This window comes from Pieris brassicae, chromosome 14, assembly GCF_905147105.1.
Source record: "Pieris brassicae chromosome 14, ilPieBrab1.1, whole genome shotgun sequence".
NCBI classification, from domain to species: domain Eukaryota; kingdom Metazoa; phylum Arthropoda; class Insecta; order Lepidoptera; family Pieridae; genus Pieris; species Pieris brassicae.
In genome coordinates, this window is record NC_059678.1 from 485,094 (window position 1) to 504,404 (window position 19,311).

Consider the following 19,311-nt stretch of genomic DNA (forward strand, 5'->3'; position numbering starts at 1 on the left):
CAAGCAGCTCGGAAAGTGCCTGGTCGTTAACGATTCGAATCGCTCTTCATTGAATATGGTCAAGTGAAAGGAGCTGGGGAGCTCCCGCCCAGCGGTAGGAATAGTATTCCATGTAGGGCCGAATTTACGCTTTATAGTTTATACATTTGCAACAGGTGGCCCGGAGTGAAGTGCTGTCTTGTCTTGTTGAGTACAAATACAGCCTGCTTCCTTTGTGATAATTTTTTCAGTTTCTTTTTAAGAATTCCCAGTAAAAGGTTATTATAAAAACAAAAAAGTTTTTAAGTTTAAAAAAGTTTTTAAGGCATTTAGGCCGATATTGTTGTTTTAATATTGATAAATAATCAGTGTTTAATTGTTTTTATGAGTCAGAAGAAATTAGATTAAGTTGATACTTTATTTAACGCAAAAAAATTTAAAAATGTGATAACTAATGTCATAACATAAATAGTTCACGTTTTTATGATGCACTAGCGGACCAACAGACGTTGTCCTGTCTTAACTATGAATATTGATTTCAAATTGGTATAATTAACTAAAATGCTGTATGATATAAACATTCTTTGTTTGTTTTTCAACCGCTTATATGAATAGTTTTGTTGGTATTCCGACATGGGAACAGGCGACATATAACTGGCCATGTGAAAAAAATGGATTTTCAAGATTAATGAAACAATTAGCGACTGTAATTATTTTATACGTATTTTATCAATATAATAACTCTGATCGAAGCTTTTATTTTAAACGATATCAATTTTTCTTACACCCTCTTTGACGATTTTTGGAAAGGCGAAGAAGAAAATTGCTATCGTAACAAATTTATTCTTAAATTTTCAATTTTTCCGCGCAATAACAAACACAACAAAATAAGAATTAGCGAAATCGGTCCAGCCGTTCACGCTGCCTTGGTGATGCCGTGACCAAGGGGAATATGGATTCACTTTTATATATATAGAATATTATTATTTAAAAGATTATTAGAGAATTTTCCGGGAATACGTCGAATTACCAAAAATTACATAATGTGATTTATTTAAGAAAATAATTTGAAAAAACCGAAAGAATTTTATGACATCTACATACATTTTTCTTAATTTATACTTAATAAGCGCGCTATAAACTTCTTCTTCTGCTTCAGATGCATGAATTATTGCCGGTTTCCTCACGATTTTTCCTTAACCCTACGAGCGAGTGTTAAACGCGATCAAAGAAAGTCCATTATAGCACGCCTACGACCTCAGGGATGAGAATCGCTCGCTAGGCCAATACCGCTCATTGAAAAAATGATCGAAGAAAAACTTAAAATATATGCGTTTCTGTCGTGAAACTCCATTTTTAAATTCATATCAAAGGTGCCAAAGAAAAAAATCATCTGTGTGCATCGCACAGGTTTTTATTCCACGTACAGGAAAATACGCAACACTATCTCACACTTAAACTATTCATAATTCGACCTTCTCCAAGATTATTAACATTGCGTCTATCCGGTTTTGAATTTAAATCAATTCTTGCGAATGTTTCGGCCAATTCGATCGCGCTGGTTTTATTTTCCGAGTATATTTACATCTTGTTTACCTTGACGCATCAGTCCGTCAATGTGCTTAGTGTAAGATGTCGTGTTGACATCGAGATAGAATTTAACGTCACACGTTTTTGGCGGGAACAATGCAGGGGCTAAAGGTTTTGATATTGTGTTCGCTACTCAAAATTGTTTGTTTGCAAGGAGTTGGATCAGGACATAATGGAAATTGTAAGTGTTATTATAATATTTAACCTAGATTTACGTATGATCTTAATAAATTAAATAATATTTTTTTTTAATTTAAGTGTATTAAGGACAAAGACAGTACGTATATGAATTAGAAAAGAAGAATTTATTCCACAGACTATATTATAGTGTTTTTAATATTGAGTAAAATAAAAAAAGTATATTTAAAAGATTATAAAATCGTTTTATTTAACACAATTTTACAATGTCAAGCCGCGACCATGCTGAAAGCACGCGAAAGGTACTACTTTTAAATACAAAAATAAGGGAAATAGGTGATATTTAAATTATACACGCCAATTAAACTGTATAATGTCAGAATAGCAGACATAATTTAAAAAGGTAAATAGCGGAAGTAATCTATAAGTGCCTTCTGTCCGGATATGTTATATTTAATTGAATAGAGAATGTCCGTTTAACTTGGTTTTTACACTTAGTTTTACAGTAATTAATGAGTCAATTTTAGGTAATATATATAATATATCGCAATTGTATAATTAGATAAAATTACCTTTATTTCTCAATTAAAATGCTAATGATTGCATAATGATTAACTACTTTAAATAAAAATAAAAAAGTTAAATAATATGTATCTCGTAGTTCTTGTTAAGCCGAAAACTCGTTAACTCCATTATTTGCATTTCCCTTGACATTCAATTTATAGAGATTCCCCTGTATTAACTAACTCCTGTTTAGTGTTTTCCTGTTAAATTTCGTTAATCTAAGGAAACATATACTTGTAGAAATGTTAGCAAGTCTGTGCTGGGCCTTCCTCAAGGTCAAGAGTCTAACCACAATGCTAACATTGCTCTAGCCTCTATGTAATTTAGACAGCGATTTCTGGGTAAATTACAAAAAGACGCGAAGTTCACGTCATCCATTAAACCGGTCTTGAGAAACAGTAAAAAACCCCAAGTACGCGGGGAAATACCTGATGATAGGTTTACCAGGTAATAGCAAATTAAAACAAAGCTTTCGATGTATAGATTTACTATTCCGTCTTTTTTATCCTTGTGTTTTAAAAACCTCTTAAATAGTCAAAGATAACGCTAGAGCCATAGAAACTGTCAATAATATGCTATAGAAGAAGACAAAAGACCGCAAGGAAGATCGCCAATTCTGTGGTGTATCAAGATTGCCACGAGTTTCCTTATAACGGATCTATAGCCTGAACATAGAAGAGATATATCACTAGTAGAGTAGCAGTAACAGGTGACACGACCTTCAGCAATGAAGAATACGACTGGGAAGAAGATAAAACACGTAATTTCCCACGCCAAATAAACAATTCTTCCTATCAAGGGCGGATGAGGCATTATTATAACCCAAAAATACTCACTGTATCATACATTTTTGATATTGTTGCAAAACAGCTATTCATTTTGATATTTTATTATTTACAAATGCAGCGACACCCTCGCTTACACATCACTGCGATGAGGTCACGCAGAAAAGCGCTAACGAAGTTATCGGCTGCTAAGGATGTATACAACTATCTAGAGTCGGTTAAATTTTTAAACCAACAATCCGTGGTTACTATCACTACAATGACTATTCCAACTAAGGTTATATACAACTTTTCGACCTTAGCCACTGGGGCCTTCGGGCCAGCCAGAGGTCATCTTTATTCAGCATTCTTTTTATATTTATACTACTTGATAGCGAGCCTTTTTTATAATGTAGCAGGACTAACATCGTTCATTGTCGTTAGATGCAAAGATGTATTGTTTTGTTTTCTTATAACAGGAAACGGGCAGGTTGCTCACCTGATGTTAAGTTATATCCATTAACATTGCCAGAACGCTCGCAATTGTGTTACCGGCATTTTAAGAATTCAAGTGCACAGCTAATTAAAGATTTAAGTTGGCGCTTGGTAGATGGTACCGGTGACCGGTGATTTCCTCAAGGAATTATTACAGGTTAAATTAAATGTAGGTGGCTCATCTGATATTAAGTTAAGCCCATTAACATTGCCAGAAGGCTCGCAACTGCGTTGCCGGCTTTTTAAGAATTCGTACGCTCTTTTCTTGATGAACCCTAAGTCAGATTGGTTCGGGAATATTTCAATGGGCAGCAGGCACAACCACATAGTGTTGGTGCACGTCGAAAACTGAAAACTTTTTTCATTCATAGAGTATTGGGAAATTCATAACTTAAACTTCATCTTGGAATTCATTCTATTGAATACTGTTATGTAAATAAAGAATATATCAATGGAACTACATTTTTTTTTTAGGTTTGGGCCTCAGATTTCTGTATCTGTTTCATGATCATTTGTCAATCAATAGGCAAGTGATCAGCCTCCTGTGCCTGACATACGCCGTCTACATTTCGCGTAAGGCAAGCCGGTTCTCTCTTGAAGTTTTCCTTCACTGTTCGAAATTCTATTGGTGACCAGCCGGATCCAACCTACGACTTCATGGATGAGAGGCACGCTGAAGCCATTAGACACACTGCGATACATTACAGTATATATTCAAAAAATAATAGCTTTAACCGAAATTTTAACTGACCTTCATTCGAGAAGGCAATATAAAACTCGTTATTTCGGGAAGTCCGTGTAAAGGTCAAGCTTTTTGTGTCGGAAACCAACAAATAAGTGCATTTGGTTATTATAATTAAATCCAAGATCAAGAAACAAATAGTACTCATGTTGAACCAAGAATTACCTTAGCTGAATAAGACTCGTGTGTAATTATCATTAGTCACCGGTACTATCTACCAGGCGCCAACTTAAATCTTTAACTTATGCGCTTGAACCCCACATCTCTCTTTCAAAGGGAATAAATCTAAGTAATAGAAAGACTCTTATATTTGAATAATTTATTATATTCCGTCAGCCTTACGGCCGCGCCAGCTTTTTTGCTTGTCCGGGAGGTGAGACGGGACTAACGTGTCCATGCAAGTAGCATACCATATCAAAGTCTGTCCCATTCTCCAGGAGATCAAATACATCCCCTCCGTCTGGCCCCCTGGCCATAGTATCAAGCGATGCCTGTTGGCTCCGCGGTGGCTGGAACATGTCTATATTACTTTTTAAACCGAAAACAATAAAGCCACTTACATAAGCAACGAAGACTAATTTGAGGCTAAAGGCAAATTGTACTATAAAAGTTGTATCGAAAAATTATATGAGCCCTATATCGTTCTTGAAGCAACTATATTGAATAATAGAATTAAATTCTATTAAAAACTTTTTCTATGTTAGCCTACAACCTTTTCAGCCCACCTAATACATGCATACCAGTGTTTGATGAAAATATGAATTACAAGGAAAATCACAATTTTTATTACCTCTGAACAATTAACCGTTTTTGCGTGAAATTATAGATGGAGCGGTTATTATAAATTAAAATAATTCTATTATTTATTAAAATTGATTTTTTTACAGTTACAATGTTGACGTTTCTAATTATTAACTAAAATAATTATATATACCTTAACTAAAGTTAGGTAGTAGTAGTTAGTAAAAAGTTAGTTTAACTAACCTTAAAATAAAATCTATTATTAGGAGGAGTCGCTCTAGGCAAGGTTTGAATAGATAGACCAATTCTTTATCCGAGGTAGCTGCCAGCTCTTCGGTCTCCTGTGATGTAGACTAACCTTTTTGCTATTTACTAACAAAACCTTACAGTGTTAGGACCCCACGGACCAAGGGTCTCGACACCGAATGGGACAAAATCATATTCGGAGGCTAGACCCCTGTATTTGCAGGCTTTAGATTTTTTAAATTTAAACTTTACTTGAGTTATGTTATGATTAACACGTCAAGAAATTGAAGGCAATTTAGATGGTTGATAGACCAGATAAGCACAGCATATGATACGTGGCACAGTGCAGGCAAGAATTGCGAGATTTGGAGGCGGCCTTTGCCATAGAAATAGAAATATTATATAATATATAGAAATATATTTAAATATCTGATATGAAAGGCTATTGTTATTATTATGCATTAGAAAAAAAAACATTTTTTTTTGTTCAGGACTAATTTACTTCTAATTTATCAAAAAAAAATGAAAAAAATGACTATTAGCTTCCAAAAAGTTTAATATTGAGAAGAATGGACCAAAAACTCCATGCTTCTTAAAGATCTTCTTTAAAAGCTCTTTTAAAATAGTTTTTACAATATTTTGTGTACATTGATTTGATGTGAAGATCATCTACCTATAAAAGATTCAGCACACTACAGTACTAAAATAATATTGTGAACAAAACAATACAGTATATATACTACATATTATTAACAATAACAAATGTATTTACCTGTGCAACGATTATAAACACTATAAGCTGTGCTCGTGCTAGACTATTTATTGGTGTAATAATGACTCGTATAATACAAGGTGTTAATAATTAATTGCATGCCATTGTTAGATTGATGACAGATTAACCAACGATGTCTCTGTAACACGTGTATCATAAGTTAACGAAGTGCACTAGTTTTATTTAAATAGATTTTGGCAATCGGGCAGGAAGCTCACCTGATGTTTAGTAACACCACCGCCCATGGACACTCTCAATACCAGAGGGCTCGCGAGTGATAATTTTTACGCTTTCTAGGGAGAAAGATTCTCCCCACGAAAAATGCTAGAGGGCAGCTGGTTCCATATAGTGGTGGTGCGCGGGATCTGCCTTAAATGCTTAGTTGTGGAACGACGGACGTCAAACTGAGTATGACGGGTGGTATTCCGACATCCGATGATGAAGCTCAGCTCAGCTACATGATTATTCTGAACAACTCATTTAATAATAATAATACTATAGGCTTTATTCTGAAACTCTGTGATCTGTGATCAGTATATCTCGAATATCTCCTGTAATCCTTTCAACTGTTCTTTATCCTTTGCGACTCTTCTCCAGGTTATTCTGGAGTTCTTAAAGTCTTGGTATTGAGTGATCCTAGATATATACTATGTTGTTTTTGTTAAAGGGCGGTGGTCTGATCTTCTCTGATCTGCTCTAAACCGCGGTGGGAAGGCTTTCTGTATGTGTAACTTGAAACTCATGGTATTAAACGTTATGAAAACCGGTCTTCTATTTTCACCGTTCTTTCCCAGCTTTCTGACCTTTGTTTTGTAGGCTTTATGATATACAACATTCTTTGTTTATTTTTCTGGCGCGTATATAAATAGTTTTGTTGGTATTCCGACATATAACTGGCCATGTGAAAAACATGGATTTTCAAGATTAATCCTAAACAATTAGCGACTGTAATTATTTTATATGTAATTTATCAATATAATAACTCCGATCGAAGCATTTGTTTTAAACTATATTCATTCTTTTACATCGTCTTAGAATATTTTTGCAGCACGCATTCTGTTATTGTTAAAAACGCCATAAAAATTGTTTGAATTGTAATAAATTTGCTACTGTAACAAAAGTATTCTTAAATTTTCTAATATTCTTAATTTTTTCATAAGAACCTTCTCACAATAACAAACACAACAACAACAAAAAAGAATTTGCGAAATCGGTCCAGCCGTTAAAGCTGCCTTGGTGATGCCGTGACCAAGGGAAATAGGGATTTACTTTTATATATATGGATGATGACATGTTGTCTATTTCGTAATAATTATAGGGAAGTATGTGATCATTCTGTAATTGAATTCACGACCACTTTAAGCCACAATACAGTGCGGCTCTAATATGTATTATAAAATGATTTCGTAATTATACGAGTGAGGTAACAGATATTATATTCAATCCAATGAGAGAGAGAGATATATATATATAACGTGCGGTAATAACATTTATTATTCAAATTACTTTTATTATATCTCTTCGTGACTTATGGTAAATAGAAATTATTTGTTGTTACGCATGCCGAATTAGATGTCAGTTTTTTTTAATGCAATCATTTTTATATTTTATACCCAAGTATGTCGACCTTAAATATCCAAGAGAAGAAAGAGATCAGTTTTCTGTGCTCCGGCTGCAAGTCTTCGCCGTATTCTCGGTATCTACGAGCCCGAAACGATCTCTAACGAGCAACTTTCTGAGCTTCCGCGTTATCCCGTTCAGCCAAAAGATGCGAGTACAAATGCATAGGCAATACACTTCGAAGAAATTGTAATCATATCCCCAAGCAGGCGCCTGATAGGAACCCTCAACGTAAGCGAAAGCGAGGCCGTCCCAAGCAAACCTGAGGACGTACAGTTGCAGATGAGGCATAGAGAGCCAAAGCCTAAGGAAATACTTGTAGTGAAATGAATTAGAAGTCTCAAGGCAGAACGCGATGGAGACTTACTGTGGACGCTCTCTGCTCCTTCCATGGGTTATGGACAAAAGTTCTGCTTCATGTCAGTCCATTTACTGCAAGAAATTGATTTACCCACTAAATAGTTTTAGAATGAAAAGCGTTTCTAAGTTTCGCTTTTATATAAAAAGTTTCGACCTCGCCACTGGGGCCTTCAGGATAGTGGTTAGCCTGGACGAAGATGCTACCCTAAAGTCGGAGTAAATGTATGTACACTATCCTTCTTCAACAATCCCGAAACAAAGTGGTATATATATTTTCTCTCAAATTATTTAGCTGCCTTATACAAGGAATTTGCGGGCAGATTTCGGGATTTACGCCGAATCGTCTGTTGCTTGTAGAAAATCCCTGGCACATGTATTTATGACTAAAATCTATATTATTGCGGCCCGCGTGAATTAGCAAACCCTAGATTGTCGCGAGCAGCATAACGAAAAAATTACGCCTGATGGAAAATGTGCGCAATGACGCAACACTTTTACATATGTATAGATATTTTTGGATAATAAATTAATCGTATAACCTTTTAAATGTTTTAGTATAGATTAATGGTATAAATAGCGCAAAAAGTTTGTCTTGATATTTCCTTAAGGCAAGACTTATGTGTCTGACACATTTCGATCTAACACGAAAAGCGTGTATACCTCACTATATGACCAAGTATTTAATAGAAAACACAGGGGTTCAAACGTGGAGCGTTAGGGTTGCCACAAAGCTAATTAAATATTTTCTTTAAAATAGTTTTTACTATGTATGTACCAATGTATGTCTAAGCGTCTATCTTTCAAACCTGAAGTCGTGTGTTCGAATTGAATGAATATATAGTAATACTTTTGTTTCAGTACGACTATGTATAGTGGAGGGGCGTGGCGCATACAAGCGAGGTGCAAAGTTCTGTCCCATCTTGGATGAAGAATCGTCGGGCGTGGAGTGTGTTCTGGGAACTGATAGGTATCCATTTCTATTATTCACAGTTAAATAATTGTTAGTTCACTGTCAAAAACTTTTGACAATTATAAGCCGGCTATCCGCGTATAACCTCGACGTCCGTCGTTCCACAACTGAGCGTTTTCTAAGGCAGTTTTTGCCACGCTATGTGGAACCAGCTGCCTACTGAAGTATTTCCGAACCAATTCTACTTCGAGAAGGAGCCTATCCATCATAGAGTGTACCAATTCTTAAACACTGGCACTGTGAACCTTCTGGCACTGCCCATGGTATCACTTAAAATCGGGTGGGTGTTCTGCCCGTTTGCCTCCTGTTCTATAGAAAAATAAATTTGCGAAAAAGTATTGCAGATCTATTAGCTTAAGGCAGTCCAATGCTTGCAGTTTTTATTTAACAGCCTAAAGAATACATGACTCCAGACTTCAGATATCATTTTCTAGGTTGGACTGTCTCCGTCGCATCAGCAAGGGCACAGTGGACTTTGGCGCCTTCTCCCCTGAAGATCTTGTAGCTGCTCAGTGGGCTGATGTTGATGTACTGGTTACAAATGAGCTGAGGCATAGAGTTCGTAAGTTAACGTTTCCTTGAATTTCTTTAGATGTGCATTGGCGTACTGAAAACTAGTTGACTGTGAAATGTGTATTTAAATTTATATGTTATAAATGTCTAGAGTATCTGTATTATATATGTAGTGTATGTATTAGCTAGCTGCACCAGACAACTGAATATATGAGAACATTACAACCCCTAAGCCCTACAGATGTACCCTAACAAATAAATACTGAATTTATAAGTACGGCATGCCTGCACAAAGGGACCTAAGGAGACAGGAGGCCTACGAATAGGATAAATAACATAAATCATAATAAGGTTACACAAAACTTCTGACTGTTTTTATCACAGCATCACACAATTTGGCAGAATGAAGTGTTTCGTTAAATTGCATATTTTTCTCCTAAAAACTAGAATTTTTTCAGAGGACTACGAGCGTACAGTGGTGGCGGTGATAAACCGTCGTCTAGTGGTGGAAGGTGCTTGGTCCTTGGAGTCAGTACTTCGGAACACCACATTATGTCACCCTGGTAACGGGGTCAATGACCTCCGGCCACTGTCCGATACTTTAGCCGGGGTGAGTGATAATTTACAAACACTTTAACTAATTGTATTGTCTTTGGTTAATAGCTTTTTCACATTGGAAGAAAACAATTTTTTAACCGGATTAAAGCTATTTGTATTATTATAAACGCTGTAAAGCACGGAAAAATTTAAATTTAAAATTATGTAAATAATTATAAGTTTATAATAATACAAATAGCTTTAATCCGTTTAAAAATGTTAACTTTCACTTGAACTAACCCTTTTTTTAAATTGTCTCTGCAGACAGACATAATGTAACATTACGATCTACACTAACTGACTTAGTAACATGAACTAACCTAATTTACTAAAAAGGATTTTTAACATAAAGTGCAATCCAATAACACTTACAGTCTCTACTAAAGGGACGACACTCTGCTCTAGTGTTACTTTCACTTAGCACTGCAACACTAATTCACTAATTCGAATTCACGAGCTGGTGGATCCTTTGTTCGTGGATTGCAGAAATCTGTTTAATGATCGTGTCGATGTCCTCTACATTAAGCTCCGGATGTAAGCTGTTAGTTAATTTTGAATATGTATTTGCGTGTTATTCCCACGAGAATGTAAGTGCGTGCTCCTATTTCACCATGCCTCCAGCTGATGTCGTGTGGAACATGGTGTGATGGTTGTAGCTAAGGAGCAACCGCCAAGTTTCTAACGTTTGTAAACTTGGCGACTAAAAAGAGTGGCGGAGAGTATATTGCCAGTTCTCGTCCGTTCTACGCCCTTGATTTGAGAACTGGCAGTAAATGTAAAATTAGAAGCATTTAATGTATATTTTGTTTTTTATTGACGTTCATAAGTGTATATTGTGTTATCCATATGAATAAATGATTTTTGACTTTGACGGCATCATTGCGAATGTACCAGGGAGAACAGCACCTATATCCCTGGGAATAATTCTAAACAATATTCGAGAACTTTCTAGGCGGGCTTGCTACTGAGTAGCGATTGCACAATTCTAGAACGTCCGCACTCTTTGTCTCTTTCGCACGTTGCTCCGTCCTTGTCGTACGGTGTTCTAGAGTGCTCAGTCTCGTTTCGAGAAAGTTCTGATCTTCTCTTTCTCTCTCTCTCTCGTATCATTTCGTCCTTGTCTCACACCTAGAAAGTTTGGTCTAGAATATTCCTTCATCAAAGGGGTATACCTAGGCCTGAAAACGCCTGAAAACTGCACCACTCTACTACACATGTTCTGAAAAAAGTTGCCAGCTTCCTGAAAACTAGGGTAACATTATGGAAATTACAATTTTCTAATATGTGATTGACCCTCTCCTGAAACGGTCAGAAATCATATTACAGCCTGCTGAAAAGTTCTCTTACTAGTGGAAAAATCTAGAAACATGTTCGTCATAAATACTTTATATATTTTTTTGTTTGTTCATATTTCTATCCCCTCCAGAAATGCGTTAGAATCAAGAACTCCTGAACCGACTGTGAACTGCATGAACTGCAAAAGTTGAATTATATTGAAAACCTTTTAATTGCTAATGCATCAAAATCTTTCCATCAAACCAAAATAAATGATTATTTTAAATAATGTAATTATAATTACGATACGTATTTGATGTAATTCTTAAATGTATAATAATTTAATACCTATATATACCAACATTAGAACAAAATACATAATAGTATGTAGTAATTTTTATTTTGCCTATCCCGTATAATACGCTTTCTCGCTTAAGACGCGTTTATGATAGGGTCCTTAGAGAAATTGTCTTAAGCTGGTTTTACTGTATTTGTAAACTTAACAAAAGAGGTTATAATTTCACATGGGTACATTTTTGCATTTACAGTATCTCGAATCGCTAGTAATTACCAGGTCATGCGACCCAAACCTGTCTCTCACCGAAAACAGGATCAAATCTGTGGCCGAATTCTTCGGCAAGGCTTGCAAGGCTGGACCCTGGCTTCCGGATCCTGTGAGAGATGCTGAACTTAGTAAGTTATTTTTATCATATAGAAAATATTAAAAGTGATGCGTAGAACTGGTTTTCAGCTGCGATGTGGTCGGGAAAACCTTACGCTTAACTCACGTCCTAACGGATCCGGACGATCCAATAACAAATTGAAATGTGGGAAATCAGTCTAATTAGTAAAAAAAATATTTTGTCGAGGAAGGCTTGGACCGTTACTTGGTACTGCGCTCACTCCAGTGAGCGACTGACCTGCCCTGCCCTTGATTGACCCCGACCTGTGCTGAAAACAACCCGAACTGTGCTGTTGGCCTTAAAGACCAACAGGCGAGATTTCATTTCCGATTCCATAAGTGGTCGGGCTCACTTGTTTGTCGTTCCCACGAAATAATAGACACTGATGAAGTGGAAAAAAATTATATTTCATTTTTTCTGAACCTTCCTTTAAGAAGGGAGCGTGCCAATTCAGTCCGAAAGAAGTCCTGCATCGCAACCGCGAGTCCTCTTGCATTTAGTGTTCATGGGTATCACTTACTGACACACCGCCGATGGCGGGCGTGGGTAGGTGGCAGGAGGGACACCTATAACAATAGGTGTCCCTCCTGCCCGTTTGCTCCTGTTATAATTTTGGTAATTTTCTTTTCAAATCACTATTTATTTTCAGAGCATAAATACCCATCCCTGTGTGCCGCATGTGAAAATTCAGCTTGCGACTCGCTCGACCGATATTGGGGGGCAAGTGGGGCATTGTTGTGTTTAGTTGACGGCGCAGGAGACGTAATGTGGGGGGAGTTGGGGGACGTCGTGGCATATTTTGGGGTAAGGCTCATTAAGAAATACCTTGCTTAGAAATATATTGAATTGTTTATTTATTTCTTATCACTTCGTTACATTACAATATAAAAATTGAACATAATTTCGGCCCAGTCTCGAACTTAACACCCGAGATACGAGAACATGGCACCCGTATGTCAAAAAGACCGGCACGGCACTCGCGAGCCCTCTGCACAGTCAGATCTGTCTATGGGTCCACCTAACATTAGGTCAGTTTCCTGTCATTTTGATCCCTTGTCTTCTTGATTTGTTCTTCTCGCTTCTAAACCTTAATTCATCTTCCAGCTGAACTCGAACTCCAGTGCGTTTCCCTCATCATCAGAGTTTCTATACTTGTGTCGTGACGGGACATATCAGCCCTTAAAGGATAATAATAGGCCATGTGTATGGCTAAATCGACCATGGCCGGTCATCGTTGCTAAAAGGTAATAAAAAACTTTCAGGTCTGGAGACAGGTTTCTGTTTTATTTTGTTTTCGTAATCCTAGCTAGTATAAATTATATATATAACAAAAAACAATTATACTAAAAACGTTCCAAAGATGGAATACATAACATAAAAATGTTTAAACATTTACGAAAGGAGACCATCAATAAAGAGTAATACCTAATTAAAATTAATAAATGTAGATTCCAGAATCAATAATACACAAGGTGACACGGGTTTTATACTAATGTTAAGTGTCAAATAGCTCTAATTATTTTTTGATTTTATAAATGTTCACCACAGAAAATAAACCATAATATAAGTCACAGATTCGAAGCTATAAGTAATAAATAAATGACATGGTGTACTCTATATTATAATCCCTGACATATATATTATATACATATCAATTCTTACAATACCTCGAGATAATACAATATTTTTTTCGAACAAAAGTTGTAAGCTTGTTAAACAAATTTCAGAAAAGCCTCCGTTGCAGTGACTAATTTAATTACTTCTTTAACTGACGGGGCATTATTTGACGTTCATTGGCACGGGGCCCTTTCCGCGTTACTCGAAGTCCGCGAAGCTCCTACTCCCTTATACCCACCCAGGACTCCGTTGGACCATTTGGCCGGAGCCCGGGGCTTTAGGGAGGCATACAGCCAGAGTGGATGCGACCCGCCAAGGTAAAGTATACTTGTTTAGTTTATTCAATAACACTTTTTTGCATTATAAGTTGATATACAATCAGATCATATAAATTATTAAGGAGGCAACAGGCGGTAAATTAACGGAAACAATCGATTTTTTCAGACAAACGTAGTAAGGTAAAATAAATATATTTTGTATTTTGTTAAAGTGATAAAACTAAATTTAAATACACTAAAATAATAAAAACCTAAGAGCTAATCTTAAAAGTCATGAATCACAATTAATGCTAGGATATATAATTATTATGAATATTGATCATGAATCAATCATGGATCAAGTATCATGCGTGAATAACTAGATGATCCATACCTGTTCGGCTTTAATTTATCTAAAAATTAATTGCTTTTCCATGTTCCGTATTAAATTTTATAATATTCGTAAAAATTAAAGATATATAGGTAGTCATAGTAATAAGTCAAACTATGTTCATATCTTTTTCTAAAGCCTTGATCTACTATTGAACGACAGTTAGAATGACGTTCATCTTCGTTTATTAATGTTGCCATTTGTAAAATATATTTTAGACACGTTACCCTGTGTACAACATCACTATTAGCGAAAAACAAATGTGATTGGTTGAGCGAAGCGGGCGCTGTGTACGGAATTACTCCGCCATTGCAGTGTATTTTGAGAGAAACTGAGCAGGCGTGTTTGGCCGCTGTCAAAAATCAGGAGTGTGACGTCACAGCCGTGGATAGCGATTGGATGTTGAGTGCTACAAGGTAAGATTTGTTGTTCATATCTTCGTTGTAAGTTCATATCCATAAACATTGACATGAACTTCCTACGAATATTCAAAAAAGTAGTTCTGGTGTGTATTAGTGTAGCCTAGTGGCTTCGGCGTGCGACTCTCATCCCTGAGGTCGTAGGTTCGATCCCCGGCTGTGCACCAATGGACTTTCTTTCTATGTGCGCACGTAACATTCGAACGGTGAAGGAAATCATCGTGAGAAAACCGGCATTTCCTTCGACCTAAAAAGTCAACGGCGTGTGTCAGGCACAGGAGGCTGAATACTTGCCTATTAGATTGCACATGAAATAGATAGCGAAATCTGAGGGCCTGATTTTTATTTTATTATAACTATCAACTTCTGATTTTTATTGGCGAAATCAACTAATCAAAGTTAAGGAAGAAAAGATGATTTTAAAAACTCAATTTTTTATCTCTCAACAAATGTTTTTTAATGTAATATGTACATACTAAGACCTCTACATCAATATAGACATATTATTTAATTTTTCAGACATTTATCGCGTAAAACGTAATTTAAGCATATTTTTTTTATGGAACGTAATTTACAATGTGTTTTTGCAGAGATTTCAATCTAAAACCTATTCTATACGAAGTTACACCAATCGTCGAAAAGATGAACACCGTTGTGGCATACGTCAAAAAGGGCGGCAAAATCAACAAGATGGCTGATTTGCGCGGGAAACGAGCCTCGTTCCCGCGTTACGATGGCTTCGCGTGGCATTCTGTTATTCAATATTTAAACAAAGAAATCACTTGTAATGAAATATTTAACTATTTTGATGAAGTTTGCGCTCCTGGAATTGAAAATTTTAATTTTAGTAAAGAAATAGTCGATAAATTTACTAAATCGTGCTATCAAAATGAGGATAATGAAAAGGCAGCTCTGTTGTCTTTGGTTCATGGAAATAGCGATGTAGCGTTTGTTAGTATGGAGACCTTTAATGAACATCAAGGTTAGTATATTTATATAGAGATTCATAATATAACTAAGAACCAACGACATATGTTTTGAATTATTTATTATTTACTATTAAGACATACTAACTATATGCATATATTTACAAATTAAATATACTAAAGGACATGTTTGTAATAAACATTTGCATAAATTATTAGTATGTGTAGAGGAAATGGCAAAAAGTATAAATATTACTCTTACTCTAAACATGAGATAAAATTGGTAAAAATAAGTATTGATGATAAAAACTTTAAATTATTAAGTAAAAAATTACCTAGCTTATTTTGTATACCAACGTCATTATAGGCCTCTTTTAACTAACTTCAAACAACGAAGGAGGAAGTAATCAATTGGACGTGTTTTTTTTCAGCTGAACTATTTGCTTTAGATGCGGAACAACCAGACATCGTACCACTGTGTCCTGAAGAAAACTCCAAATATTGCTACATAAGTTGGGCAAACATTGGCCATTTATATGCAACTAAGAACCTCACACAAATGCGTAGACACGAGATTACAAATGTCTTCACTAAATTAGACCAACTGTTTGGCAAACATCAACCTTTCCATAACCCAATGTTCTCAATATATGGCCCATTTAACCATCAACTAAACGTTTTGTTCCACAACAATACAAAAATGTTGGCCACAGAAGAGATATTTAAAATGCATCCATATGACGCGATGCCTTTAAATTTTGAAATTAGAATATTAAAAAATTCGATTGATAACTGTCAAATTAGCGATTCCACTTTTAGTAAGTCATTTATAACACTACCTACATTCCTAACAGTGATATTAAATCTAGTCCTATGTTTAATGATGTTAAATTAAAAAATATATATTTTAGAGATGGTAAATTTGTTTTATTTCAATAATAAAATCCATTGCTCAAACGTTTTATGTACTACTTCAGTGACTAAATATTGTAACACTATCCTTATGATGAAATTATTAGTTATATATGTATAATAGAAGTTCCTTAATTTCAATAATTTAAAGTTTTTTTACTAAAACTGAATACAATTTTTAAATTAGAATTATTTTTGGAATTAATATTACCAAACTATATTACATATATAAATTCATAGATATTGAATGTATCAATTCACGTCAGGCATAAATATACATAAAATTATCAAAAATATAACATGACAACTGACATAATTTTTATTTTAGTTTATATTCTATAATTGGTCAGAAAAAGGTTCTTCTTCAGCGCACTTTTATAACCGAGGGTTGGCAACACCTCACAATTCACTTTTGAAACTTGAATTGTTTTGTAAACTTCTAAACTCAACGCTCTCGCAATTTTAAATGTTTTATAATTAATATTATAATAATATATTAAATATTATATTTTTCTTATAAAATCAATAAGAAAATGTCAACTGATAAGTTTTACAACTTTTTAAAAGCCGTGGAAACAGTTAAAAAAGACTATACATGTGGACATTGCAAAGAAATGTGTGTAAAACCTGTTACACTAAGCTCTTGTTTTCATATGATTTGTTCAGATCACTTTCGAAACTTAAAACTCTGTCCCACATGCAAGATTCCGCTTGATGGTTGTATTACATATGTAGACGAACAATTGGATACATGTGTTGAATCTATTAAGGAACTTGATAATTTGTGTAAAGACTTGAGACCGACCAATATAAGTGCGTCTAAACCGGCCAAATCTTCAAAGAATAATACAAAATCTGAATCAGGTCAGGAAAACAAACAGAAAGTTTTAAAATCAGATAAAAGCACCTCTTTATTATCCAATACAACTACTAAAGGTATTGAGAAAAGGAATAGTAAAGGCGAAACTGTTCTTCATGTAGCGTGCAGACTAGGCAAAGTTGACAGAGCTAAGGACTTGCTAAATATGGGGGCAAATTCCAATACAAAAGACAATGCTGGTTGGACACCACTACATGAAGTCGTACAAAATGGCAATTTAGAATTAGTCAGACTTCTTTTGCAATTTAACACGCTTATTGATGTTCCAGGGCAGAATAATGAGACACCTCTTCATGAAGCTATTAGGTATAGTCATGTAGATATTGCTACAGAATTAGTTAAGAATGGTGCGGACCTAGAAGCACGAAATTGTAAAGGGGAAACCCCATTACAGTTAGCCACGGAAGAAGTAAAATCTATTTTATTAGAAGCAGCTGAAGATTTACAGCAATCACAAGGTGTTAATATTACACATATTGCAAATATACATTCTGAATTAGATTTTGATGACATAAGAGTATTCTGTTTATCTCATGTACGGTCCGTTTCAAACAAGTTGAAGCTGTTAGCTAAGAGTCATTCTAATTTACATCTAGAAGCAAAATTTACAAAGAAAGTAACTCATATAATAATAGATGAAGATGATGGTGTCTGTGTACCCAGCACAGATATATTGCAAGGGATTGTATATGGTGTTTGGATTTTATCAAGCCAATGGGTAAACAAGTCAACCGAGGACTCTTTGGAACACTTTGAAGAGTATGAAGTAAAGGGTATTGGCAATAAGTTATATAGAGGCCCTAAAATTTCTAGGTACAACAAATACAAACAGTTGCCGGGCCTCTTTGACGGCTGTCATTTCTATTTACACAATTTTACAACCAAATATGAACTCTCCAAATCTCTTGTATTGACAAAAGCAATTTTATCCAAATTGATAACAGATGCTAGTGGAATTGTATTACGGCGTGTACCTAACCCAGAATTGATTCCGGATTCTGAAAAACTAATTCCATATCATGCTAAGAAGGGTGGTAAATTGGAGATATGCTCACATTACATTATATTCAAAGATATCTATCAACCAATGTACAATATGGCACATATCAAAGCATTACCTCTCGGATGGCTCATAGAATGTATTGAAAAATATGAATTATGTGATCCATGAGGTTGAAGCAACGTAACTCTTAAGGTGAGACAAGGTTTGATTAAATCATTACATTAAATTACTTAGTTAGTCTAGCTCTAGGCTAACACAAAAGAATGGAGTTTAGTTATTAGGAAATTTTGTTATTTAATAGGTAGGCTTAGATTATAATTTGAATAAGAATTGATTTTTATTTGTACTATGTTTATATGAAAAACAATGTTAAATGTGCCTTATTTATAACAATTTGCCTGTGATATATGCTTTACTGTATGCAAGTACTACTACTGTAACAAGTTATATAAATAATAATTTGTAACGTTTGAAGAAAAACTTTTTTGTTAAATTAAAATAATAATCAATATTCTGTGGAACCTTACTGTTATATTTATTATATTAATTGATAAATAAAAAAACAAATATATTTGTATGAATCAATACAATAAAATTGTTTAAATTGTCTGATTTATTTCTGAATAATATGTTTTTAATCTCTAGAAACTGTACTATAGGAAATATTTGTGTTCAATTCTTTATTAAAAATACAGATCCCATATTCTTGATATATTTTTATCATTATGTGTCACCATCTACATGATTATTGGTAAACTGGAGTCTTGGTGAAATTAGCAGCCTCCTGACAAGAGTTTAAAGAGGGTATGGCCTAATTACACATTCAAGAAAGAAGCCTATTCCGTCATCTACTATTT

General features: G+C 35.0%; 2 protein-coding genes across 2 annotated transcripts; both read left to right on the forward strand.

The window, feature by feature from the left end:
• The first annotated feature begins 1,525 nt into the window (after nucleotides 1–1,525).
• Nucleotides 1,526–16,580, forward strand: LOC123718132 (transferrin-like). The gene is made up of 11 exons (XM_045674540.1): nucleotides 1,526–1,750; nucleotides 8,870–8,978; nucleotides 9,416–9,543; nucleotides 9,953–10,104; nucleotides 11,915–12,059; nucleotides 12,699–12,853; nucleotides 13,154–13,293; nucleotides 13,777–13,983; nucleotides 14,533–14,730; nucleotides 15,324–15,715; nucleotides 16,091–16,580. The coding sequence occupies exons 1-11, from the start codon at nucleotides 1,666–1,668 to the stop codon at nucleotides 16,552–16,554; spliced, it is 2,175 nt and encodes a 724-aa protein (XP_045530496.1). The 5' UTR covers nucleotides 1,526–1,665; the 3' UTR covers nucleotides 16,555–16,580.
• A 408-nt stretch (nucleotides 16,581–16,988) lies between these two features.
• Nucleotides 16,989–18,928, forward strand: LOC123718210 (BRCA1-associated RING domain protein 1-like). Its single transcript, XM_045674655.1, has one exon. The coding sequence runs from the start codon at nucleotides 17,105–17,107 to the stop codon at nucleotides 18,620–18,622; it is 1,518 nt and encodes a 505-aa protein (XP_045530611.1). The 5' UTR covers nucleotides 16,989–17,104; the 3' UTR covers nucleotides 18,623–18,928.
• The last annotated feature ends 383 nt before the right edge of the window (nucleotides 18,929–19,311 follow it).